This window comes from Pleurodeles waltl, chromosome 2_2 (genome assembly GCF_031143425.1).
Source record: "Pleurodeles waltl isolate 20211129_DDA chromosome 2_2, aPleWal1.hap1.20221129, whole genome shotgun sequence".
Taxonomy (NCBI): Eukaryota; Metazoa; Chordata; class Amphibia; order Caudata; family Salamandridae; genus Pleurodeles; species Pleurodeles waltl.
The window spans coordinates 353003731-353031130 of record NC_090439.1 but is presented as its reverse complement, the minus strand read 5'-3'; the positions used below and the strand labels follow the sequence as shown (position 1 = coordinate 353031130).

General features: G+C 42.3%; 1 protein-coding gene across 9 annotated transcripts in view; it reads left to right on the top strand.

The window, feature by feature from the left end:
* Positions 1-27400, top strand: part of RIPOR2 (RHO family interacting cell polarization regulator 2) — a 445875-nt gene that overhangs the window by 349464 nt on the left and 69011 nt on the right. For all 9 annotated transcript variants that reach the window (XM_069219867.1, XM_069219864.1, XM_069219860.1 and 6 more), the window contains one exon: positions 3518-3653. In XM_069219867.1, the coding sequence (XP_069075968.1) occupies positions 3518-3653 (136 nt within the window). The remainder of the gene's footprint in view (positions 1-3517; positions 3654-27400) is intronic.

Here is a 27400-nt window from a genome sequence, read left to right as displayed (position 1 = left end):
CGAGTGATACCAAACCAGGACTGCAGGATAGAATTAATCATTGCTGCCCATAAGGGATTAGTGTTTGCACATGCAGATGTGGCGGCTACAGTTTCATTACTACAGAAACGCTATTTGTGGCATAGTCTGTGCAAACAAACTGAACGATGTGTCCTCAGTTGTGATATTTGTCAGCAAATTAAAAACGTCAACCGCAGCTCATCCACCGCACACATCCCTCTTAGTTTCAAACATACCTCTACAATGTGTCTATTTGGACCTCTGCGCTCAGATGGTGTGCTTACATTTATTCCATTGGCCATTAATTCTTGTTCTAGATTTCTATGGTGTGGCCACAGTGATCAGCTAATGCTCAAACTGTTATTAAAAATGTGCAGGTCTTTATCGGGACTTATGCAGTAGCAGCATTCCACTTGGACCGCTGTTTGCTGCTAAGGCTTACTGGAATACAATGGGAACTCTGGGTGTTTCTGTGCATTATTCCTCCCCCTGTCACCACAAAGAACATGTGATAGTGGAAAGGACAAACCATGACTTAAAGCAGTCCATAACAGCTAGAGTATTAGGTTTAGGTCCTAGTTGAAACCATCACCTGTATGGATTCAAGAGATCTTCAAATAATCTGCCTAGATCATCCTTGGGTGGCCGGAGCCTCTATAAGATCCCTCTTTGGAGACCAGATGTAAATTCCAGTTTTTGATAACCCTGGCACAGTGGCGACAGTTAAGTCTTTTGACATCAATGAACATTGAGCTGTCTTACAGGCACTACAAGACTTGTGCGATGAGTGCTCAATTAAATTTCCAAACGCTGTGCCACCAATGAAGTGAAAGAGCAACTAGCAACTTGTGGCTGAATTCATAAGGTTGGGGATCTAGTTTGGGAGAAGAATACAGACAGAAAGGAATTCAGCCCATCATATCAAGCACTTGCTGATTGTAGAAACAAACAATTTGTTTCCATTGATCAGATAAAGCTACATCATGTGGTCAGTATGACACAGTAGGACCACAAAGGCTTCTGAGTAGTTCCCTGCCTTTGCTCACAACCCTGCTGGAGATTCCTTTACAAAACATTAAGTATTACAGATATTGCTTCTCCCAGGTTGGGGACTTCGGATGCTGAACGTCCACTAGTTATTGTTGCTACTACTAATAGAGGATAAACATCAGATGTGAGTCTACAGTTTTCTACTGCTACTTCTAACAATGAAGTTATTTATTATCAACCATATTTAGAGGTGCCTACCAGTTTTTCTTCACCAGATGAGGTCCCTGTTTTTGCAAAGACTGCCTCTGGTTACTTTGCCCGCATTGATGCTTTTTCTTCATATTCTTCACATACTTCACTTCATGGTGTATGTGCATTTCTTATTTGTCTAAAACAGAATAATCTGATTCCACTATGGGCCTATATTTGGATTTCCATTTTACTGATTTTCCTATTCATTTGGATTTGATTTGTTACAGTTTTTCTCTTGCTTCTGAATGGACATTGCCTTTCAGAATGCTCTACGACAGAACTGGTAGCGGAGGTGATGAAGCCTCACTCTTCTTCACATAAAGTGTAAATAGACCTGTCCCTTGTGAACAGTTCTGCATTTCCTGTCTCTGATGAAATTGTTTGGGATAAGGTCCAAGTTGATATTTTTGCTCTACAGAAACTTTACAAATTCCTTATATTTTTACGGTTGCTTTAAATAAGATAATTACTCCAGGTTTAATATCTGCTGAATGGGACATAAAGACTGTTAACCACACACATGATTAGGGGAGTTACCTTATGTCTGTCCATTCCTGTTTTTAATAATATCTTTGATATGTTAAGCCGACTGACAGTCTTATTGTTTCAGAAGGACCTGCCATTAATATCTGCTCAAGAAATGTTTGTTCTCCAAGGACTTCTTATAAAGTACAATGGCTATTGTAAACAAACCTGCAGCAGCATTGTGGCGAATTTGTACACTGTATATTTAATGTTTCAAATACCATGGAAGTGGTCAACTTTTTCAAAGTACTTGGGTCTGGCTTTGTTAGCATGTTCCAGACTGTATTCAGAGTAATACCGTCCTATTTGCACTCTTTGGTTTCCAGTGTATTTGGAGGCATACTGCTTGTGTTATTCCTGATCATTGCTATGTTGATCCTATTTTTATTGCTCCACAGTGGATGTAATGAGAAGATACTGTACATGCAGCTTATTCCTAGTAAGCTTTCCTGCCATGGAGTCTGCACACTCTGTCCAAAGCAGAGCACATAGAAAGCAATGCCCTTGTCTTATTTTGTCTGTCGGAGACTCTGAGGCTCCAGACAAATTAGCACATCGGCTCTGCACCGTAGATACAGTGAAATATTAACAATGCTTTTATTATTTACAGCCTATGTGCTACATTTTGCAGAGGAGCACTACTCCTCGATTATCCTGTAATGCAGTACACTGTGGCCCATATTTATACTTTTTTAGCACCGCATATGCGCTGCTTTTTGATGCAAAAACGGCGCAAACTTACAAAATACAATTGTATTTTGCATGTTTGCACCAATTTTGCGTCAAAAACTGACGCAAATGCAGCACAAAAAAAGTATCAATATGGGCCTGTGAGTGAGATGCAGCTCTGCAGACTCTGACCTCTATCCTGCAATGGACGATAGCGTGCTCTACATCAGATCAGCTTTCTGGCACATCACACCCAGGTATGGTAGGGCTAGGATGCCCCAAAGAATCTGGTAGAAGGTCATCCTGCTATGCTCTCGAAGGTGTAGGTAGTAGCAGATAGTAGTGTAACAACAGAGTAACTTTAACACTGTTGATTTTTTAAATCTTTTTCACCATTCTTATAATGCTGGTTACAATGCTTTGTTTCATCTACCTAATTATCCTAGCTGTCTTTCTATACAAGAATACGATTGTTTCAATTGATGTTTGAAAAGCCATTTTAGTATTTTTCTTGTGTTTACCTTGGGCATGTAGAGTAACAATGAAAGGGTAGATCTTTTTCCACAATTTGCTTGGGAACAAAAGTGATCAAGTTTGAGGTTGCTGATGCCTTCTGGTGCCCTGGTAAGGCTAGAGGTTCAAATGGAGCACTGTGAGCAAACTAGGAATTGTGTAAACATTTCCTGATGGTTTAGACAAGCTTAGTCCCTATATCTTGAAGTTCATGTTGACCTAAAACACAGTCCTACTCAATTCATTGGGACCATATAACAGCTTCACTACAAGTATTTATGAATGTAGTATTTGGGCATCACAAAATCTCGAAAGGCAGTGGAGTGCTGTACAGAGTAAAGGCAAAAATACACTCAGTAAGTGATTGACAGAAAGCATAACATAGATGTAAAAAAACTTGTCTTTCTGCCTTACTTAGAATGACATTTCAAGTCGTGATAGCTCTATGAACGTGTGAACCCATTGTAGAATTATTTGTTTCTTTTCTTAGCACTAGCCGCTATGTGTAGTTTTGAAAATATTGTAGCTCTGACCAGGTAAAAATAAAACTCAGTTTTTCTTTTCACAGCAAATTATGCAGCCCAACAAAACACCCTTCGTTCTGAGGGATTACCTGGATAAAGTTACCAAGCAAAGTCTAGTGGTGGAAAAACTTGCAGAGATCAGCACAGAGAATCTGGGAAACCTTAGCTCTCTCACAGAAGGTAAGTGTACAAGAGTAACAGCAATTTTTCAAACCTGATGTTTTATCAGAGTAGAGCTCACACATTTTTCCAGTGGTCAATATAATGTCCAGTCCTTCACTATTTTTGTTTCCTTTGCATCATTCATTCATTCATTAATTTGGTCAGTCACTCAGTACGAGAGTAGAATACCATATCATGACCTTCCTGCAAATTATTGTGGTATAGACCCTTTTCTCTGGTGAAATAATAGACTTTCCTAGAAATTTGTGTACAGAGGTCAAAAGAGAATGTCAACCGTTACTGGCCTTCAAATGTGTCCTCTTACTTGCAAAACTGGGCCTATCTCAAGGTTATGGAAGCCTTACCCATTTCCCTAAGACGGGGACATCCATAGCCTCAGAAGAGGAAAGCATGAATTTTTACAAAATGGCTTTGGAATATAGCACTTTCTCTTCCTGCATGCTGTGGTGTTTATCTACTTGAAATGTAAATTGTTTTGCTTTAATCACAGCATGATTACATGTGGTGCATTTACTGATTTAGGCTTAAGATACACTATAGAATATATGCAGTTGTAGATTAATGGAGGAATTTATCTGCTCTTTGTTTATCCACACTTCCCTCCTTGCAATGTTGTTTTAGTGGGGTTGATGGTTCTGCAAATGTATCGCCACTGGCATGTAAATGTTGAAAAACATGGGGTCTTCTGTAACTAGTTTAGAGCTGTAAAAGAGCTAAAGTATAAAATATTGTGATGTTGATGTGCTATAATATGTGCATGGAAATCTGTCAAAATGAGTCATCTGTGACAACTGCCACTGCTATCCAGTGCTAAAATGCTTTTGGTTGGCCCTTTACCTATGGTAGAATTGGCTTACACATTCAATTTACATATAAGTCCCTCGTAATTTGCTACTACATGTACCTAGGGCCTGTACATTACATGCTACTAGTGGGCCTGCAGCACATATTGAGTCACCCACTTACGTAGCTCCGTAAAACATGTCTCAGAACTGCCATTGCAGCTTGTGTGCAGTTTCAAACTGCCAATTCGACCTGGCAAAATAAACCTTTTGCCAGGTAAATCACCCTTTTGAATACATATGTCACCCTTTTGGCAGGCCTTAAACAGCTCATAGGGCACGGTGCTGTGTAGTTTTAAAGCTGGACATGTACTTTTAAGTCTTGTGTGTCCTGACAGTGGGTTACCTTATTACATTTAATAAGTGCTAACTTTTGATTGGGAGCATGTGTAAATATCATGTTTGGTCTCAAAAGAATGGAGTCCTCTTTAATATTAAAGTTCGATTTTAAGTCACAATTCTGAAAATGACATCTTTAGAAAGTTGGCATTTTCTTGTCATAACTATTTGGTACCTGTAGTCACATGACTGTAAGTGGAGTGGCAGTTCACCATTGTGTGTTCCTTCATAGCAGTGAGACAAAGGGGGAATATCTGTTAACAGGATGAGAGGGCAGGAGGTATTCCCTGCCTACTTACATTTCAGAGGGACTGGCTACAGCACACTCACAAAGAACACGCAGTGGGGGAAGGAAGTTTCCAGGACCAGATGTGGGGGAAGTAAAGAGGGTTCTCCCTCTTCAAAGGCTGGCTCCGGGTATCAATACTGAACCCTCAAACCAACTCTTCAGTTCACTCCTGGACATGGAGACGACACCCAGATGGATTTCTTTATACTCTGTCCTGCTGCTTGAGGCCTGCTTTGTATTTCAAAGGCCTGCCCAGTGGCTACCAGGGGACTTCCTTGTACCTCAGATGACGTCCCTGCTGCTTCAGGCCTGCCTTGCTGTTTGATCCCAGGACTACCAGAGTGACTCCAAGGACTAGTTGGCTAGCTTCCTCTTCAGAGCTACAGCGACACAACAACCTTGTTCCCCGTACCTGGACCCTTTCTTTGATTCCCAGCCAGTCCTAGACCCTTGAAATTGGAGCTAAAGGTGTCCAAACAGCCAAAACGTAAAACTTGGGACTTAAAAAAAATTCAGGCGAAAAGTGGCCTGAGAACCGACAGGAGACTGGGAACCTACCTACTCACCGATCCACCTGAGGGGCCTCTTCGGTTGGCCTGACGGTGGTAGCTCCCGCTATGTTCTTCTCCGCAGCAGAAAATCCTATTCATCAGGGCTTCTGAGGAAGGGTATTCAACCTCATAAGGCCCTCGTCAGCTACAGCATCATTCCGAGGGAGATTTTCAACTTCCCAAAAATTTACAAAGCCTGAACTTAGACATTTTCACCTTGACCTAGGGCCTGATTTAGGGTTTGGCGAAGGGTAATCACTGTCACAAACGTGCCAGATATCCCTTCCACCGTAGTACGATTCCATTATTTCCAATGGAAATCAGCATAAGGTAGACAGGCTATCCTTTGCGTTTGTCACTGAGTAAACCCATCCTCCAAACTCTAAATCAAGCCCTTATTTCAGCGGCTCCCCAAAGACAATGCCTCCTCCTTGGGCACTGCCAGCTGCCTTGTCACGAAGAACTTTACCTTCTCTGGAACTTTTTTCCATAATTTCTTCTAGGCCGAAGGTATGCTGAGACCGGGCCCAATCCTCCTCGTGTAGGCCAACTTTGCACCATGGTGGTCGGCCTTAAAATTTGACCTTACCCTGATCATGTGCGACCAGTTGCCCACTGTTGGCACTTTGATCTTTTAGGCACTATTCTTTTACTTAAAACTTCACAAATTCATAACTCCGGTTCTACTGATTGGATTCAAATTGTTTTGGTGTCATTTTATTTATTAAAATGTTCTCTTGTTTCTAAATTGGTGTAAGATTTTTCTCGTGTTTTCACTTTATTTCATTTTGTTTTCACATTGCCTGTAAATTAAGCCCGGCTGCTTGTGTGCCAAGCTTCCAGAGTCTTAAGCACAGGTTAATTTGTTGACCTTTGTGGTTCACCCTGACAGGGATTGTGGTTGTTGCTTGAGAAGGGTAATTCACCCCCAATCAAAAACCCAATTTCCTACTCTGCACAAATAAAGACTTCTCATGGAAGTTACATAATAAAATAGTTTCATTGCTTAGTCCACCAACAGCTATTCTGGTGATTGTTAGCCACTCTGAATTTTGTTAGTGATAGTTGTCCTGCCTATATTCGGAGCAGTCTAATTTGAGGTAGAATGAGACAGGATCACTGCCTTTGTTCTCTTTAACCATTAAACACCAGTGACCACAATACTTGAAATCCAAGATAAAATGAGCCAGCTGGTTTTAAGGGTGTAGTATTTTACCCGCTACATTCCTTTCTGAACAACAAAACTTGGTTAGTCAGCCTCCCCCATTTCAAGTGGCATATGTATACACTAAGCTGTTGTGTCTTGAAAGGCTCCATCTTACTGTCTCACACTCCATTTACATCAGGCAGCTGGTGTTCAGTTTCCTCCTAAATCAAATTCAGATATGTTGCTTAATCATTTATTAACTGAAGGTCTGGCCCTGGTCAGATGGCAGATGTGTGATCGCTCTTTAAAGTTAAATCCTTGGCTTTTCCAAGATGGAGCTGTTTTTTCCATTCCTAGCATGGTGGTCCTTTTCTTGCTGTAGCACCTTCTCAATCACCTATGCTTAAGTTGAAGCACACACGGCTTCAACATTACTCTAACTGAGTAGCGGGCTTCTGCGTTCCATTCTTGCAGACGTTTACTGGCAGTCAGTAGGCTTAGCCTCCGCAGCACTTTTCGCAACTCGACCTTTCACTTCCAGTAAGTTTTCCGATATGCTCTTTGAGCACCTTTGACTGTGAGTTACTGGCTATTTAGATGAACACCGCTTCTTAAAACTCTTCTTAAAATTGTATCACTTTATTCAGTTATTTTTCTTTTGACCTTCCCAGTGAGATGCAATACCAATCATTGCTGCTCACTAATGAAGTTCAGTTCCTCAGTTGATTTTTGCATTAAATATTGTTTTTCAACCGCGAGTAAGTGGACTCTTTATTTACCTTTTGTGCTTGGGTTTATGCCTATCCAGCCCTTGTTTTTATGATCTTGCTTCCTTATGATTTGTTTGCAGAGAAACATACTGGGTGAGTTACATCTGCTTTTGTAAGTCGCATGGAGTGCACACATTAATCATTTTGCCACTTTCAGACCACTTTTTCTCCTTTTTATAATTTTAGCTGACTGGTGACTGTCATTTTCCTTCCCCACAGAGACATTTTTCCCCACTTCAATTGGGTAACTCTATATAATGTAGGAGACTTTATTTTTGTGATCAAACAGTCCCTAAATATTCATCTCTTTTACCTAGGATCTACCTGGATGCTCTGAATTACCATCTAATGTTTGTCCTGTTGATGACCCTACATGTTTTAGTATGGGTCGAATCATTGTTGACACCGCTGGGCATAAAGACATTACATTTAGGATGTTGGTTGATTGGGAGCTATAAAACTGATTTGAAAATTGATTTACCAATTACAAATTGTCATACTGTTGCCTTTTTATGATCACATCACTGTTTTTTGTATTTTTGCACCCACTTGCTTTGTGTGATCACCTGCTCACAGAGCACCGTTTAATGCATATGTATATCCTTATGTACAACTTTTGTATGTAAAAATAATTGAAATATAAAGTTAGTCTCCTCACATTTGTATTTACTTGTGAATTTATGATTGGATTTGTTGAGATACTGAAGAATGATTTGGTATCAAATGAGACCTGGAAGGGCGTTTGTTGTTTAGCATATTTTAATGTACCCTATAATTCTTTAGACTAAGTGTACTCCTTAGCACTCTCTCATCCAACACAATGTGTTTGGGCTCTCCCCTTTTTGCTGCATAGGCTCTTCAATCCTGACATTCCTCTTAATGGCCTTCCTGGCCTACGTGCTGTGCTGTCCTGACCAAACTGCAGTACTTGTCAGCTCTCTGTTCTATACATTGCCTTCTCCTTCTGGTCTTTGACTTTTCACTTAAGTTCACAGACAACTCTGACCTGCTCTGCAACTTCACTGAAGCCACTCTGCCCTTGCCCCACGTCAACCTCCTCTCTGCTCTTGTAAACTATATATACATAAATCCAAACAGTTTAAAGCACAGATGGTGCAGAAATATTTCCCATATAGATCTGCTATACTTGTGCATTTTTCATGTATGGTGACCCTTGTCCCTCCTACCTGCTCATGTATGGTGACCCTTGTCCCTCTTACCTGCTACCTCTGCTTTTCAAGTGTTTTCCCTTTGCGTTGTTTACCAATTTATGCCATTTTCATCTTTTCATATGCACTTACAACTTTTTTTTAATAAATGGTGCAAACTTATTTTTCCTTTTCCCAGCTTTCAACGCGTGAGTCAATAGACCTAATTTTTTATTCCTTATTTTGAATACAAACCTACACCAGATGTTTGCCAGTTTTCGTTAAGCTATTATAGGCGGGATATATTTATGTTGTAACTAAAGTCTAATGCCAGTAGGAAACTATATGCGAATATGTTAATAACAAGAAAAAAAAATCTGAATAGATCAAAATGGGTGCCATGATGTTGTTCATCATCTAAAGCTTTTCACAGACCAAGAGATTTTTTTTATATTATGATGTTCTAAAGCAGATTTATGTATCATCTTTTTTCAAAGGTGTTGTGCCTGATTTTTTCTTTTAAGTGTCATTAAAGTGATACACTCAATGAACATTGTATATATTATACTGTTGTGTGGATTCTAAGAGGTAGTTTCGTATCAGAAAGATGGAAATGGGTGATTCCCAAATTCATGAGGAGCACAAAATAAAACCCACACTGAACTCCAGCGAGGGTCTAAATCAAAAATAGTTTGGAGATGTTAAAAAGGCCCTACTTCCTTTTACAAGAAGTATTTCAATAAGAAGTTAGTAAATGGTGGTTTGCTTTTGCCAGTGAAATATTTTTTATATTTCGGACAAACAAGTGCACTACGTGAAGCAGAAAATAATTCCTGGCACAGGATTTAAGGAATGATGGTCTTATATTTTTATAAAAGCCACAACTGTAATATTTGATGAATAATGTTTTCAGAGAAAAAAGCAACTGATTGAGTGCTCAAATTAATCTCTGGTAACTGCTGTTGGTCGCATTCCAGTCCATCATGTTTTTTTCTCAACAAGTCCTTCAGGGATAGAAACCATTTCTAGACAAATCATTCCTGGCCCCACTCCAAAAGAGACAGTTCAGTCCAAAAGGAACGGACCCAACACCTCTACCACGTAAGTCAAGACATGCAGACATGTTTCTTTCTTGTTATGTTGGCATGGTTTCTACTGAACGTTTATCATGTTCATGTAGATCCTAAACATTGGAGCCTCTTCATTACCTGAACATGTTAAAACATAATAGATTGGATGTCATGTAATAGTACATAATTCTAGTCACTGTGCTTACAGCTTTGCACTTAATCACTTCATTTGACAGATAGATATCTATTTCGATGATTGTTATCTGAGCTACCCTTACTACATAATTGGGTGATGTCTTGCTTCATAATCCCAGTGAGCCTAACGTCTATGGAGAAGCAGAATAAGCCAACCAGAATCACACAGTTCTGCAGAAACCAGCGCTTAATATGAGCTGGTGCTTGTAGGTGGGACCCACTGGCACCTATTTTTGGGGACTTGCACTTATTTTGTCTATTAATCTTTGTGCCAAAGCAAGAGAATGAAATAAAACACAATCGGTAAAGAAGGAGAAGGACAAAGATGGCAAGAAATATGACAAAGGGAGATGGGAGGAAGAGGCAAATGTGAGATAAAGAGGCGGGGGGTGTCTGCTGGTGAATTAAAAAGCCATGAGGTGGAATCAAAACTTAGCAGTCTTGGTATTCGGCGCCCTGTCTCTCAATATCAGTGGCTGCAAGTTTCTAAAACAGTCACATTAACTAAACTTTTGCCTCAGGACGAAACCGTTCAAGCAATGGAACCCCATATTATTGAGGTCGAGAAGACCTGTACAAATGGATTCACATAGAACTCTGGGTAAAGTCATAGTGAATGAATTCTCAGTAAGGAGAGACTCAAAGCATATCCACTATAAAATACCCAGTCCCCATTAGCAATTCAAGAAATGTTAAGCTCAGAAACTTACACAGACAGAAGAGGCAAGTGACAGTAGAAAGATCAAAACTACCACAATTGCAAATTAACTTCTTGTTATTAGAAAGTGGAAAAGGGTAGCTACATCCACAAGTTCCTCTACAGAAAGATCAAGTAAGCCATAAACTAAAGAAAGCCAACATTTTCCCAAGAAAGTGGAATGAAAGAAAATATAGAACACCCCCAGAGTTCATTAACTGAAAAGCATTGTGGTATTGTGGTGGGACAGTGTCCTGTTGTATGCATAATATTTACTAACAATTTCCATTTTATCTAACTAATATAAATAGTGTTACATCAACTTTGACAAATACATGGGTTTTTCTTTTAATGTTTTCTATTGCACACGTTATTAACACATTTATATTACTGTTTTTATTAAAATCTTACATGCATCCCCTGCCTCACCTTTCCTTCTCCATGAATGTATTCTCTTCAAAGCCTCAATGCAAAAACTCAGTCTTGGTACAACACACATTTTATAACTGTGGGTGTATGAATTTATCAGTTAATACTAATGTATTCTGCAAGTCTATCAATTTCTATCCTTTGAGATTATCCATGGTTTATAAAGCTCAAACTATAAAAAAAAATTATATATGCTTATGGTATGGACCAGCCATCACTACCAGAGAAGCCTATGTTCATTAACAGTTTAATAAAATATCTCTCGGCAGAAACATCAGTTGTTTTTTTACTCATCGGTTTCCTGAAAGAATGCGCAAAGTAAATGTACTTTGTTACAGTAAGTATCCTTTGTAAACTAGATCCACAGCACAATAAGCACATGGAATTCATATCCCTTTTGTGTAGGTGAGGAGTGTTAGACTGCGGTTGAAAGCATGTACTCAACACATAGGCTTATTGCAACAAGTGGAGGCACGCCCCTGAAGAAGGGACTTCCAAGTATTCATTTCTGGAACAGTAAAACCACATAAAAAGATTTCAAATTCAAAGAAAACAGGATTGGTGAGGATTAGTTTTATCTTTGAAAGTTATTGTGTTTGGTGATCTCAGCTGCTAATCGTTGAAGTTAGCTGGATAGTTTAGGCAAACTGAAGTGCTATAGTTTCACTGGCGGGAAGCAGGGGCTTTCTGCCATGTCCCTGATAGGCACTGAGCAGCACTCAGAGGACACTGGAAACTCTGTCAGCAGTCAATTGTTCAACAAGTCCAAAGTGAAATACCCACCAAACAAACACATTGCCCAAGAAGCAGTCTAACCACCGCCGTTATTTAATTGCTTTGAATGTACTTGATTGAAACCCATAAGGAATATTTAAACATCAAGGGCTGGATATCTCTTAGTGGCTGACTAAAGCCTAGAATAGCCGCGCATTAATGACCAAGAAACAGCTGCCATCTTGGCAACTTTTGAAGCGGATCAGAACACGTACAGAATCATTTGTGTCTATAATGCATTGAAATAATAATCATGGTTCTAATTCAGGAGCACTGATTGTTCAGTAATGCTGCTGTGAATCACAGACTGGAAAAGAAAGACACACTGCTATCTTCGAGGGGTATGATATGCTACATGATATGATATGAGATATGATGTGAAATGATGTATTGTGATATATGATGTGATCTGAGACATATAATATGATATGGAGCTCTTGTTTACCATCAGTTGGTCTCAGCAGGGGTAGTTCAAAATTGTACAAATATCAGTAGTACAACATTGAAAAAAATAGCAGCCATCCTCAAAATACTGTCCCTATTACAGCTTTTGTAGCTTGAATCTTACTAAAGTATCACATAATATACATAATCCTGCTTTCTAGCTGTTAGTCTCAAACAAAAAGCTTAAATCTTACTAAAGTTTCACATACTGTACATAATCCTTCTTTCTAGCTGTTAGTCTCAAACTGGGCACTTGGAAAATGGGAAGGAGAGGATGTTGCCTTTCTCGGGGAGAGCATTACATGCTCTCCTCATGCCTTGGTAGACACTTGGCAGTGGCCAAGGACCGGGGTCGGGCAGCAGTGCAGTCCATTCTGAAAGTCAGTTTACCAGTTCTCTGTTCCAGTTTGTAAAATCAGGACCAGTGTGCCCGCACCTAGTCCGCGATAGCCATACAGCGTCTGACCAGTGTTACGTACCTGATGCAAAGGAATTCCCGATTCCTTCTCTGGTTCACAGCCACTGTTTCCTGTTCTGGGCCACAGCGTGAGAGAGCCGCAGCACCACCAGAGAGCCCGTCGCCATATGCCATGTGTGCCACGAGATTCTGGAGTGCCGCGGCCGGATGCCGTGGACCAGAAGCACCGCAAGAGCCGAGAGTTGTGGACTGGTGCCGGAAGCTGTGAGTGCCGCAGGACTGCCCCACTGAAGGGCGTAAAGACGCTGAATCGTAGGCCGGGAGTCCTAGCCATCCAAACAGCAGGCGGCCCTCAACCGAACCTGGGCCTGTAATCATCAGAATACAGTAACCCTGATCGTGGACCAGGAGGCTCCTGTTCAACAGCCTCAGGCCATATAATTTCCAGCAGCACTAAGCGCTAGATTTCCAGCGCGACCTGCCCCCGGAAAAGATGTGTGCAACACTTCAGGCCACCAGCACCGAGAGCAGCACATCAAGAAAAGTGTTAAAAGACTACTGGGATCCCCGGGTGGCCCACAAAGGCTCCCCAGAGAATCAGAGGGGTGGTCTCATACAGGAGAGAGCATACAGGAGTTATCAACAGAGTTCGGTCAGCGGAAGCGTCCACGGGTCCCTTGTGGGGCGGTCTGTTGCCTTTCTCCCTCCTCCTTGAACCTCCTGCGTGTCTCGCCCTGTTCTCCATCAGTTCCAATTTGAAAATAAGGCACTGCTGCCTCAACTGTCGAAATAACCATGATTGGTCTCCAAGGCGTCACATCCTTTCAAAGCTCCTTATCAGAATTACCTGCTCACTGGAACATTCCACTGGCACCTAAAGACAGAAGGAGGTAATCTCTGTGATTGCCTAATATTGGCATTAGCAAAGGTACAATGACTGCCAAAAAACTGAGATCCCGGGGCTGAAATGTAGAAACCAAATCTTTTCTCTCCGGGATAAGGCTCCCCTCCCACACCCTTGGAGTCTTTCCCCTCTGGCAATAGGGTCATTCATTTGCCAGGGGACCAACAGCATTCTATTTTCAAGGGGTTAGCATGCTTGAACGTCTCTGAGGAAGTATTTCAGGATTTCTCTGTTCCCCTAGTATCCTCCTCCGACACTGAGGCTCTTGGTCCTTCCTCCAGCTTGTAACTCTGACGGCTTTGCCCCTAAAGAGAGGGCTCGCTCATTTGAGCCGTGGAACAAGTCCCCTCCCAAAGTAATGACCTGGGTCACCGGTTGGATGACTTCACTCTTGTAGATTTGGACTTAGAACTATACAAAAGATATGGTCCTCGACAGGGGGTGAATACCCTTCAGCCATTGTCCACAGGCTTTCAGCTCTTTAGTAGCACCCCCTCAAACCATCCTTCATTATGCTCACATCTCTCAGTGGCCCCTGACTTGAGTATAAATGCTAATCTTCCAAGTAATCCCCCGGATCAATATATACAGGTTTCTTCTTCTCTCCTTAGCCTAGAGAGACTTTTATCATCTATTTTAAATCTTTTGGAAAAATTTGTCGGGGAGGTCCGACTGTAACTTTGACACTGTTACAGTCATACTAAAAGAACTAATCGCCAGCAAAGGAGGCAACCGTGAATCTTTTACATTGCAACGAGAAGAAGCCTCAGCACTGTTTAGTGCCACAGAGAACAAGGCGACTCAGCCTGGGATTGACTTCAGCTCCCAGGCTGGCAAGTCTCTTGTTAAGGCATTTCCTGTGAACTCAGTTTCTATCGAAAGCCCACTAGGCGTTATTATATTTATACTGAATTATTTTTCCCCAGAAAAAAACCTGAACCTTGAACCCTAACGCACAGTACAGGAAGAATTCCCAATTTCTAAAGCATGTCCAAAAGCAAACATAGTGACTGATGAATCATGTTCGTCTATACAAAAGCCTACGCGCAAAAAGAAAAATCTCAAGAGGGCCAAAAAACTAAATCGAAGGTTCTCCAAAAAAAGGTTGTAGAAAGGTGCAGCGGATCCTGTTCCACAACACCATGCTGCATTGTCCAGTACAGGTCGCTCCTCTATTTACTGCCTGTGGGTCAAGCATGGTCTGCCCAACCTTGAGCCAAAATATGTCTCCTTTACAAACAAGTATGCTACCACTGAATCCTCTAGCGCAACCATTTGGGGCTTCAACGTGGTCCAAGCCAACCGATCAGGTCGCAACCTCTACGAAGGATGGAGAGTCAAAATTATGTGTACACTTTAGCTTTAGACTTCAAGCTTCTGTTTGACACAGATCAATTTTTAAACAGATCTCTACTTCTAAAGTGTTTCTCAGAGGTAGAGTCGCTTACTTAGATAGATAGAAATAACTTACACTTAGTATCTTTGGAGGACTCGGGTTTTGGCCCCATAACAAAAGTGTTTTTTTACTCTAAATTGATAGTCTGCAAAATTGTTCTGAAAGTTTGCAATGCAAATGTATTGATGTTGTCCCCACTCCGAGGGTCGCGGGGAGCTCACTAGCTGGTAAGATCTCACAATACCTCTCCGTTGGAGCCGGAAGCCATATGTCTATTCCCCCACACCTCTGTCACCCTGACAACCAACCCCTCAGTCAACAGGGTTTGCAAATTTCTCTAGGGAAACATGGCAGGGAAGTGTCACTTAGGAACCTCCGGTTACCGGCTGCCTTAAGTAGCTCCTCTACAATGTCCCGTCCAATAGGCCCATCACTTTAGCAATGAGCTCATTGTCATATCCTGGAACACTGATGACATAAAAAAATAAGGGGGAAAAAATTGAGTTTTCTTAACTCTCTAAATGCAGATGTAATCTGCTTACAATAGACTTGGTCCACTAAGGAGCTGTCGTATGATAAATGCTACTTGCTTTGCTGTAACGCTGCCCCCTGAAAGAGAGGCTATGCTAAGGGAGGAGTAGCCTGTTTGCCGACTATTAGGCTAAGCTGATGCTACGAATGTTATAGAGATCCCAGCAATCTGTTCTTAGTCATAATTTTATACAGTGCTGGAGAAGGGTCTAATGGAGCTCCTCTAGCTATGTTAAACTCCTATACCACCCCTGGTGCTTCCCACGACATCCTCTTAGCTAAGGTATTCCTTTTTATTAATGAGCTTTGCAACAGGGAGCCAGCTACTCGAATTATCATGATTGGGGACTTAAACTGTAAAGTTTCTAATCCCGCCCTTTTATGTTTCTGGGATGAGGAAAAAGAGGAAGCATTTGGTATTCCCACTGGTGTCTTTCCCCAGAAAATAAGATCAGATAAGCGTGGGAAGCTTCTCCTTGAACACTTGAAGGTGAGTGATTGTATCATAGCGAATGGTAGACTCCCCTCCAATTCGCAAGCCCGCCATACGCACAAATCCTCGGGGGCACTGCCATACTAGATTATGTGATAACCAACTATCAGACATTCTCCTTGGTACAAGACATAAAAGTGATAGAGATAGCACTCGGTGATCATAATACCCTGGTTGCATCTATTAACCTGACAGTTCACCCCGCTGATTCCTGGTGCCTGGATGGGTCAAAATCAAAGGTCAGTATTAAAACTGGAAGAATGCATTAGTCCCGTGACAGGGTTGAGGGGCTTGAGGTTATTCTAGAGATCGTCTCAGGCAATCTCGAAAACTGGCCAGGAAATGTTTTGGAGACATTTTCAGTTTATGCAGCAGCTAATTATGGTCACCTGCCATAAGTCCCAGGGCAAGCATACAGTAAAACCCCTCACCCTACTTCTACTAAACAGAAAAATCAATGCCCTTATTCGCAAACAATACAGGGAATATGCTTTGGAAAGGTATACTCAGTTGGGCTTATTAAATAGACGAAGGAGGCGCATAAGAACACGTCTAAAAATAGAAGCTATCAATAGATTCTGGATCGATGTAAGGGAAGCAGCTTCTCACGGCAATTCAAGACGTTTCTGGCCATTGGCAGATGGGTGCGGCTCGACAACTAAGGGCCATATGTATGAACAGATTGTCCCGTAGACACAGAATGGGCAAAATTGCTTGATACATCTGGCCCTAGATCTCTCCCAATTTCCATTAACGAATCAAGCTGGTCCATCTTAATCTCTGATCTCTATGAATCCAATGGGTATACCATGGAGCTACCTCCAACTGGTGACGATCCCTCATACTCAGACCCCACTTTGAAAGAAATTGAGGATGTTATTAAAGGCTTGCATAGCTCTGCAGCAGTGGGCCCTGATGAAATCCCTACATTAGTTATAAACCATGATATTCCCACCTGGAGTAAAATATTGTTTCTGGTCCTTAAGTGTTGCTATGAAACCAGAAAAATTTCCACTATCCTGGAAGGGGAGCATTATTGTTCCCCTTTACAAGAAAGGGAACCGTAACTGTCCCAGGAATTACCGCCAGATTGCTCTGTTGGATGCTGTGGGTAAATTATTTCCTAAATGTTTGCTTTCCCAGATTAGTGAATGGGCAGAAATGAACAAAATCATCCCTCTGGAGCAATCCGGCTTTCGAGTTAAGCATTGTACAATTGATAACATCTCTGCCCTTCAGGTAATAAATTAGAAAAAAGTCACTCTGAGCGGGGAGGTGATTAATGCAGCCTTTATTGACTTTTCTACGGCATTTGATAAATTAGATATGACTATGCTATGGGCAAACTCTCTCTCGACTAGGCATGCCAGGTATCCTTCTAGATTTGGTGATTGCCCTGCATTGCTCCACCTGGTGTAGGGTAGTGTTAGGGGGCAATAGGGGCTTATCCCATCAAATTCCAACTCAGAATGGTTTAAAACAAGGTTGTATGTTGGCCCCGATGCTGTTTTCCTTTCTAATTCTCTGACTTACCCATTCACTTATCTCGGTGCAATGATTTCGCCCCTATGTTAGGAGGAAGGCCCATACCCTGTTTGCTCTATGCTGATGATATAATCAAATTGGATTTTACACCAAAAAGGCTAAACAATCGTCGTCAGGCCTTGGGGCATTTCACAGAAGCCCACTTTCTTAACATAAACAAAAGTAAAATCCTGTGTTTTCACGGTACAAAAAAGCTCAAATACGGCAGTTTCTTTTGGTCACTGGGAGCTCCGAAACTTGAGAGGATAAATTCTTATACATTTTTGGGTACAATTGTTTGCTGGAACCTAGGCGACAGGGCACACATAAAACAAAACCAACGCAAAACTCTATCCCAAGTTAACGACTTGAACACCCTCTGCAGAGCTACCATCAAGAGACATTTTAAACATCTCTTAGAGGTGTACCGGCCAAAGATACCTCCATCTTTACTTTATGGCCTAGAGCATGTCGAAGTTTCAAAATGTTTTTTTAGATAAACTAGAGGGCTCCGTATGAGGAAGCTTTCTTCCACAAACTCGGCCCTCTCCGCAGCAACCTTAAGACTCAAGATGGGCTGGTGAAGCGCTTTTATTCAAGGTCTGGCTAGGGTTGTACGCTGGGTGGTTAGCATGATGAACTGTGGTGATGATTCTTTGAGGTCACTGTTAAAAAAAATAAGTCTTGGCCGGCAGCAGGACAAAATGCACCATTGGCAAGCATTTTATACGCGCCAGGGACCTTCTACAGTTAGATCCTGCCTCCATTCCCACACTTCCTCAGTCACAGTTAAAAGCCATTTTTAGACATATAACTTGGTTTGCAAGCCTTTGCTGGATAAAAAGGCTTGCACAAACAGGAAGGGCTTTCAATCTGCAACTGACACTATCCTTTTGAGGAAAATGCAGCCCTACCTCAGCTGGAACCTCCCTCACGTGATCAGACGATTCTGGTTCCTACTGCGACAGGGGCTGCTTCCCCTCAATACATTGCGGGCCAGATGGTATGGATCTTCAGCCACTTGTAATCTCTGTCATAATGGTGTTCAAGACCTGAACCATGTAGTTTTTATATGCCTGGCCTTGCTGTTATTCCGCCGTAAGTGGATACGCCACATCTGTCCCAAACTTTCATTACCTACTGCTTCTGAGTTATCGCTGGCTGCTTCTGAGCCCCCTAATGAAATGTTTTGCTATCAAATGTTTTACTTTTTCAAATGCTTTTTATCTTTGTATTACATTTAATTATCAAATTTGTTTTTAAAGTTTGTTCACGAATAATGTTTGTTTTATGTGATTAGATGATTTTGGGGGGTGGGGGGTTGTCGTATATATAATATTGTGTTATTTAATTGTTCTATGTATTTGTTCTCTATATGTGGACCTCTATGGAGTTCTGTAACATAATAAAAATAAACTGAAACTGAAACTAGTCTGCAGTCGTGCTGATCTTATTCCACACATAAATTTGTATGTGTACAGTTCATTATCTGGGCCTTAGACAGGAAATTGTATTATAATTAATGACTTAAAGCTTTTCCATTTGGTGTTACTTTATAAGGCTAGATGTATACATTTAGGTTCGGCCTCTGTATAGTGGATAGACTTGTAGAACATATATTTTCTTTGCCTGCCGTAGGTTCATGACGATACCAGGTGCAAGGCTGTTTTGCATTTCCTGCCCAAGAGCCTCAAAACATGCAAAGAGAAATGTTGGGCTACATGCACGATGGTGCCTGGAGAATGGCCAGCTATAGATGTGTCCTGCGAGGCAGCCCAACCTGAAAATGTCTCTGACCCTAGAGTAGAGCATTTCAGCTTTTAAAAGGGCGAGTCTGCTGAAACTGTTTCATTTAGGAGAAGATAAGGCTTCAACAGAAACCCTGATAACCCTCTACTTAAAATAACTTAAAAAGCCTCAAAGTTGAACTCAAGTTGACCTCAAAGTTGAACTCATTGTCGACCTCAAGTTGAACTGGATGTTTCTTGGATGTCAAAGATTGCATGTTAAAAAACGCCAAAATCCAACATGAGAAAGCCTCCTAGAAATAATGACGCTGAATCATCCGGGTTGTAAAATGTACTTAGGAAAATACATTACATATGCCATTTGTTCACCAGAAAAACATGAATGAAGCTGAGGATCGCACACATCCGTTTAATGCTTATAAGGATCAATCAATCAATCAGTGTATTTGTAGAGCGCACTATTACCGGTGAGGGTCTCAAGGCGCTGGGGGGGCGGAGTGCTGCTACTGCTCAAAAAAACAGGTTTTGAGGCGCTTCCTGAAAGTCAGCAGGTCTTCGGTCTGTCGTAGGGGCAAGGGATGGGTGATCCAGGTCTTGGTGGCGAGGTGAGAGAAGGACTGCCTCCGGTAGTCGCTCTTCGGATGCGGGGGACGGTGGCGAGGTCAGCTGAGTGGAGTTGGCGGGACGGGGTGTAGAAGGTGAGTTGTCTGTTGAGGTAGGCTGGACCGGTGTTGTGGAGCGTCTTGTGTGCGTGGGTGAGGAGCTTGAAGGTTATCCTTTTGTTGATGGGGAGCTAGTGTAGGTCTCTCAGAAGGGGAGTGATGTGGCTGTGGCAGTGGGCATCAAGGATTAGGCGTGCGGAGGCGTTTTGTATGCGTTGCAGTCGTTTGAGGAGTTTGGCCGGGGCTCCTGCGTAGAGGGTGTTTCCATAGTCAAGTTTGCTGCTGACGAGGGCTTGGGTGACTGTTCTTCTTGTATCTGTGGGGATCCATCTGTAGATCTTGCGGAGCATGCGGTGGGTGTTGAAGCAGGATGAGGAGACATCGCTGACTTGCTTGGTCATGGAGAGTGTTGAGTCGAGGATGATGCCCAGGTTGCGTGCATGGTTGGTGGGTGTTGGGGCTGCTCCCAAAGTCGTTGGCAACCACGAGTCGTCCCTGGCTGAGGGGTTGGCGCCGAGGATGAGGACCTCCGTCTTATCTGAGTTCAACTTCAGTTTGCTGTTCCCCATCCATTCGGCGACGGCCTTCATTCCTTCGTGGAGGTTGGATTTGGCGGTGAGAGAGTCCTTAGTGAGGGAGAGGATCAGTTGGGTGTTGTCAGTGTAGGAGATGATGTTGAGGTTGTGCAGCCGGGCGAGAGGGGCCATGTAGACGTTGAAAAGTGTAGGGCTGAGGGACGAACCTTGGGGAATGCTGCAGATGATCTTGGAGGCTTCGGAGCGGAAAGGAGGGAGGGGGATGCTCTGGGTTCTGCCGGAGAGGAAGGAGGTGGTCCACTCCAGAGCTTTTTCCCAGATCCCTGTATTGTGGAGGCGTGTACGTAGGATGCACAGTAAATGAAGATGTCAGACCAGATGGTTGTAAAGATCTTGGAAGAACGACATAGTGGACTTCAAATACCATGCTTTTTCTTTTTCTCTCTCCCTCTGCGTGGTGTGCTGTGAAGTCATTACCTTGATATTAGAACAAGCATTGGCTGCTGCAAGCTCCAACCTATACAGTCTTCTGTACCTTGCAAAAACACTTTTACAGCATGTCTTTACAATTTAAATACTGCCCCAATTTCCAAACATGTGCCACTTTTTTAGCTATCAAATTGATTGACTAATGGGGCCACTTTAATTTTTTTATTTTAGTGCCTGGGCCTACTTTCAGTCCCAGTCCGACCCTGTGCAAAACTCTTGGGGAATATTTCTGCTCTACAAAGCAACTAAAGCCCTATGATCAGAAGATACCTGAGGCTTATACACGACCATCTGTTCATTAGGTGCTCTTTGAAAATCAGCTGTTTCCTGTATCTCATTATATGTACAGTAAATACTACTGGGATGAGGAATGCATTTTGCAAAAGACCCTAACATAACATACCACTGTGTTTGTGCTTTTTTCTATTCTTGACTTAATTTATAGATGTCTGCAGGTATCTCTGGATGTTTGTGTATGTGAGGGTGTGTGTACAACACATTCATCGGACTGTACATGTATTCATTTCTCCATCCATAACAATGTCTTCATTTGTGCAGTGTGTGCATGGGTTTGTGTGTACATATGTGCCTGTTTGTCTCTGGGTCCAGGTATATGTGTTCCCATATGTATGTTGACCTACATTCATTGAACTTTTTTTCTGCGGTCCAAGCTGCACCTAAAAACAATTACATCTATAGAATAGTAGAAGTTTACAACTGAAACATTGTTAAACTGCTGTATGAAAGAGAAAATGTATTAAGGATGATTGTGAACTGAGCTGAAGAGAAAGAAAATTAGAGGAGAGAAAACAGACAAGGAAGAAATCAAAATAGTTCATTGTCACTGAAAAATAACTCTTTTCAAAAGGCTCCTGATCCTCTGATGGGTTCTTATCAGGGGGGGAAGATTGTTCCATAGGTTGGTTGGCAGCAGATATGAATGTCTGTTTCAGCAGGAAAGACATTTTGAATTTGGTGGTTTTGAGCTACGCTGTCTTTGCTGCTGAGGCACCATTGTCCTCCGGAGATAGTCAGCAGTTTTGTCATGTAAGGTGAATCTGATTTGAAGCCTGTGTGGTTCACTTAGAATAGGAGAGATGCAGTCAACTTTTTTTCTTTGTGAATACATGTTGTTCTGTGGTCTAAAAAAGACACCTTTGAGTGGGCCAGGGAGGACTGGGATCAACTAGCCAAGATGGCATTCTCAAATGTAATTTGTGATTGATTATTGCATGTGCAGCGGTTTTCAAATGGTAAGGTGCTTGGTTGTCTTTAGTGTGTGTAGGAAGAAGGTTGCTGATTGGGACAGATAATTGATGTGAGGCAATACTCACAGGGTATCATCAATGGTGAAACCCTTACTTGAATACCTTTATCTTTTCCCTTTCCTGTATGTCTTTAGAAATATATTTCTGTCCTCCTGGCTGTGCAGAAAAATGTCTGTACCCTTAAATGCGTGTCTGTAAGTCTGCAGGTCTGCATGAGCATGGATTGCTGTAGGTGCTTGGATGGAATGTGTTTCCAGTATTCCTTAGTTTTTTGTTGGTATATGCCTTGGCAACATAAATCCAACTTCATGTGCTTCGTGAGTGTTGTTTTAAGGAGATGATTATGGGCCTGATTTAGATGTTGGCGGTAACAGTCCAGCTGTCACGTTTTTTACAGAAAATCCGTCCGCTGCTGTGACATTCTGGCCACCATATTTAGATGTTAGTGGTCCCATAGCAGAAAGCATGCATTTGAACTTCCGCCTCTGCCAAGAAACACTGCCTGCGTCAACGGCGGGAGAGAAAAAAGTGGATGCTGACTGGACCCCAGCCACCCTTCCCGCCATGCAGATTTGGATGTGGCTTACTGCCAACCAAAAAGTGGAGTCGACCTCCATTTCTTAGTTGGCGGATTGGGGGTAAAAAGGGGAAAACTCAACTTTTTTTCCAGTTCAGTTCTGTTTTCAAGTGGACCTGACTGGACAACACTTGCCATTGCTGCTGCCTTCGACCCTTGGAAAAGAAATATGACCCCCCCCCCTGTCGCCGGACTCAAAGGTAGGGACGCCGCATTGCCAGGGTCCGTTGGGTGGGCACTGAATAGGAGGTTGGGACCACAGCAGCCATATACATGTCAAAGTATTTTTTTTTTATCACCGTGACATGCATATGTCTAGGAGACAATTGTTTAACACTGGCACAGCACTCATATCACACACATACACACGTCATTGTGGTGTCATTATTCATTGGAAAATTAATGCTGGCACCACAATGACAGTACGCTTACACTGGACAATGGTATCATGTGTGTGCATTGCGAGGGGACCTGTACTGGTAGGTTTGTGCTATCTGTTGTGTATGTGAGTCAGTACATGTATGTGTGTGTTTGTGGATTGGTTGATTGTGGTGGAGGGAGCTAGAGTAGATGATGTGGTTATGTCTGTATGTGTATCACTTGCATGTGAGATTGATGTAGTGTATGATGTGTTGCCGCGTGACACACTCAGGTGAGTGTTGTTGTGTGGCAGACATTGTGATGTGTATAATTGTGCTTGTCTGTGAGTTTATGTAGATGTATTTGTATTTGTGTTGGTTGCTGTGGTTATGTCATGTGTGGGTGCAGTGTCAATAGTGTGTGTGTATGTTGTGTCATGGATGTATGTCAATGTGTGTTTCCAGTATGCACTGGTCGTGTTGGATTTGTAATGGATGATTGTGTGTGTGTGTGTTGTGTTGTGCAGGGGGACATATATGGCTAAAAGACAGTGTGTGTGTCACTTACCTCCATTCCCAAGCCCCTGCTATTGTACAAAGTCCATTGGGTCCCGCCGCCGTCTCACCCCATCAGCAATCCATAGCGAGTCCACTGCTCGCAGGGCTGTAACATCTAAATACTGTGGGCAGAACATTGTTGTTTTGATGGTCTTTTCGGGTCCGCCACTGACGCTGCTTGCCGGTAACACCGTCAAGATCTAAATTAGGCCCTATGTCTGAAGTTCTACAGAGGAAACAAAAACTCCCTCACAAGATTAACCCTTTTCGTGATGCAAAATAATCTATGCAGTGAGGTGTAATCGTCGTCAAACCCTACTCTCTTCATCATCAGAAATGAACAGAAAAGCAGTTGTTTAATTTCATTTTTTAAATCTTAAGAATTTAATTCAGATGTCCCATGTCTCATCAGGAAAGGGCAGAAAAGAAAAAACAGCTGTTTGTTATAATTTCCTAATCTGACTATAAGAAATTACCTGTTTGTTGTAATTTGTTAATCTGACAATCAGGGAAATGCTTTAGGTCTACCAAATGAAGGTGTTCAGTTCTTGTTGCATCCAAAGTGAGAAAGGTCGTTTAATAAAGCTGCATTAAAGGCATCTGTGCATATGCTGTTAGAATCTGTAATAAATGACATACTAAATCATTTTTGATTCAGACACATTACCCACTTTTTCCAAATGGCCGGGCATTACTTAAAAAACAGGTGGGGAGTTTAAATAAACTTCATGGTGACTCCTGTCCTCAGTCACAGGATAGTACTTTGTTCTTCGTATGTCGTACATGCTTGTATGGCATGCTTCCCGTCCTTGGTATAGACTTACAGTTTTCTTTGGTATGTTCTCGCCCCAAAACTTTCAAAATGTCAGTGCAGAACGGAGTTGGTTTGTGAGTTGTATTAAGCAATGTGACGATATTTGTTGTTGAGAATTAGATGATCAATCGATATTTATTTTTACAGTTAATGAAAAATTACTAAAAAGTAAAACATGCAGGCTTTTTTGTCTCTAAAACATGTTGCTTGTCCCTACCACAAGATGCGATCCGGTAAATCAGTTAAAATGGTAAGAAAGAACGACAATTGTAGTCCTATACTCGATGAGCCTCACAGCAGTAAACGTGTCGCTAATAATTACAAAATGAAGAAATTAACTTGCAGGGTTGTTCTTTCATATATATATAAATATATGTTCAATGGCATGTGTAGCTGCAGATACACATGCTGTGCTGTGCACAGTCCGCCATCTGGTGTTGGGCTCGGAGTGTTACAAGTTGTTTTTCTTCGAAGAAGTCTTTTCGAGTCACGAGACCGAGGGACTCCTCCCATTTCGATTCCAAATATATATATATTTCGATAGCAAATGCCTAGCCATCCAAACAGCAGGCAGCCCTCAACCGAACCTGGGCCTGTAATCATCAGAATACAGTAACCCTGATCGTGGACCAGGAGGCTCCTGTTCAACAGCCTCAGGCCATATAATTTCCAGCAGCACTAAGCGCTAGATTTCCAGCGCGACCTGCCCCCGGAAAAGATGTGTGCAACACTTCAGGCCACCAGCACCGAGAGCAGCACATCAAGAAAAGTGTTAAAAGACTACTGGGATCCCCGGGTGGCCCACAAAGGCTCCCCAGAGAATCAGAGGGGTGGTCTCATACAGGAGAGAGCATACAGGAGTTATCAACAGAGTTCGGTCAGCGGAAGCGTCCACGGGTCCCTTGTGGGGCGGTCTGTTGCCTTTCTCCCTCCTCCTTGAACCTCCTGCGTGTCTCGCCCTGTTCTCCATCAGTTCCAATTTGAAAATAAGGCACTGCCGCCTCAACTGTCGAAATAACCCTGATTGGTCTCCAAGGCGTCACATCCTTTCAAAGCTCCTTATCAGAATTGCCTGCTCACTGGAACATTCCACTGGCACCTAAAGACAGAAGGAGGTAATCTCTGTGATTGCCTAATATTGGCATTAGCAAAGGTACAATGACTGCCAAAAAACTGAGATCCCGGGGCTGAAATGTAGAAACCAAATCTTTTCTCTCCGGGATAAGGCTCCCCTCCCACACCCTTGGAGTCTTTCCCCTCTGGCAATAGGGTCATTCATTTGCCAGGGGACCAACAGCATTCTATTTTCAAGGGGTTAGCATGCTTGAACGTCTCTGAGGAAGTATTTCAGGATTTCTCTGTTCCCCTAGTATCCTCCTCCGACACTGAGGCTCTTGGTCCTTCCTCCAGCTTGTAACTCTGACGGCTTTGCCCCTAAAGAGAGGGCTCGCTCATTTGAGCCGTGGAACAAGTCCCCTCCCAAAGTAATGACCTGGGTCACCGGTTGGATGACTTCACTCTTGTAGATTTGGACTTAGAACTATACAAAAGATATGGTCCTCGACAGGGGGTGAATACCCTTCAGCCATTGTCCACAGGCTTTCAGCTCTTTAGTAGCACCCCCTCAAACCATCCTTCATTATGCTCACATCTCTCAGTGGCCCCTGACTTGAGAATAAATGCTAATCTTCCAAGTAATCCCCCGGATCAATATATACAGGTTTCTTCTTCTCTCCTTAGCCTAGAGAGACTTTTATCATCTATTTTAAATCTTTTGGAAAAATTTGTCGGGGAGGTCCGACTGTAACTTTGACACTGTTACAGTCATACTAAAAGAACTAATCGCCAGCAAAGGAGGCAACCGTGAATCTTTTACATTGCAACAGAAGAAGCCTCAGCACTGTTTAGTGCCGCAGAGAACAAGGCGACTCAGCCTGGGATTGACTTCAGCTCCCAGGCTGGCAAGTCTCTTGTTAAGGCATTTCCTGTGAACTCAGTTTCTATCGAAAGCCCACGAGGCGTTATTATATTTATACTGAATTATTTTTCCCCAGAAAAAAACCTGAACCTTGAACCCTAACGCACAGTACAGGAAGAATTCCCAATTTCTAAAGCATGTCCAAAAGCAAACATCGTGACTGATGAATCATGTTCGTCTATACAAAAGCCTACGCGCAAAAAGAAAAATCTCAAGAGGGCCAAAAAACTAAATCGAAGGTTCTCCAAAAAAAGGTTGTAGAAAGGTGCAGCGGATCCTGTTCCACAACACCATGCTGCATTGTCCAGTACAGGTCGCTCCTCTATTTACTGCCTGTGGGTCAAGCATGGTCTGCCCAACCTTGAGCCAAAATATGTCTCCTTTACAAACAAGTATGCTACCACTGAATCCTCTAGCGCAACCATTTGGGGCTTCAACATGGTCCAAGCCAACCGATCAGGTCGCAACCTCTACGAAGGATGGAGAGTCAAAATTATGTGTACACTTTAGCTTTAGACTTCAAGCTTCTGTTTGACACAGATCAATTTTTAAACAGATCTCTACTTCTAAAGTGTTTCTCAGAGGTAGAGTCGCTTACTTAGATAGATAGAAATAACTTACACTTAGTATCTTTGGAGGACTCGGGTTTTGGCCCCATAACAAAAGTGTTTTTTTACTCTAAATTGATAGTCTGCAAAATTGTTCTGAAAGTTTGCAATGCAAATGTATTGATGTTGTCCCCACTCCGAGGGTCGCGGGGAGCTCACTAGCTGGTAAGATCTCACAATACCTCT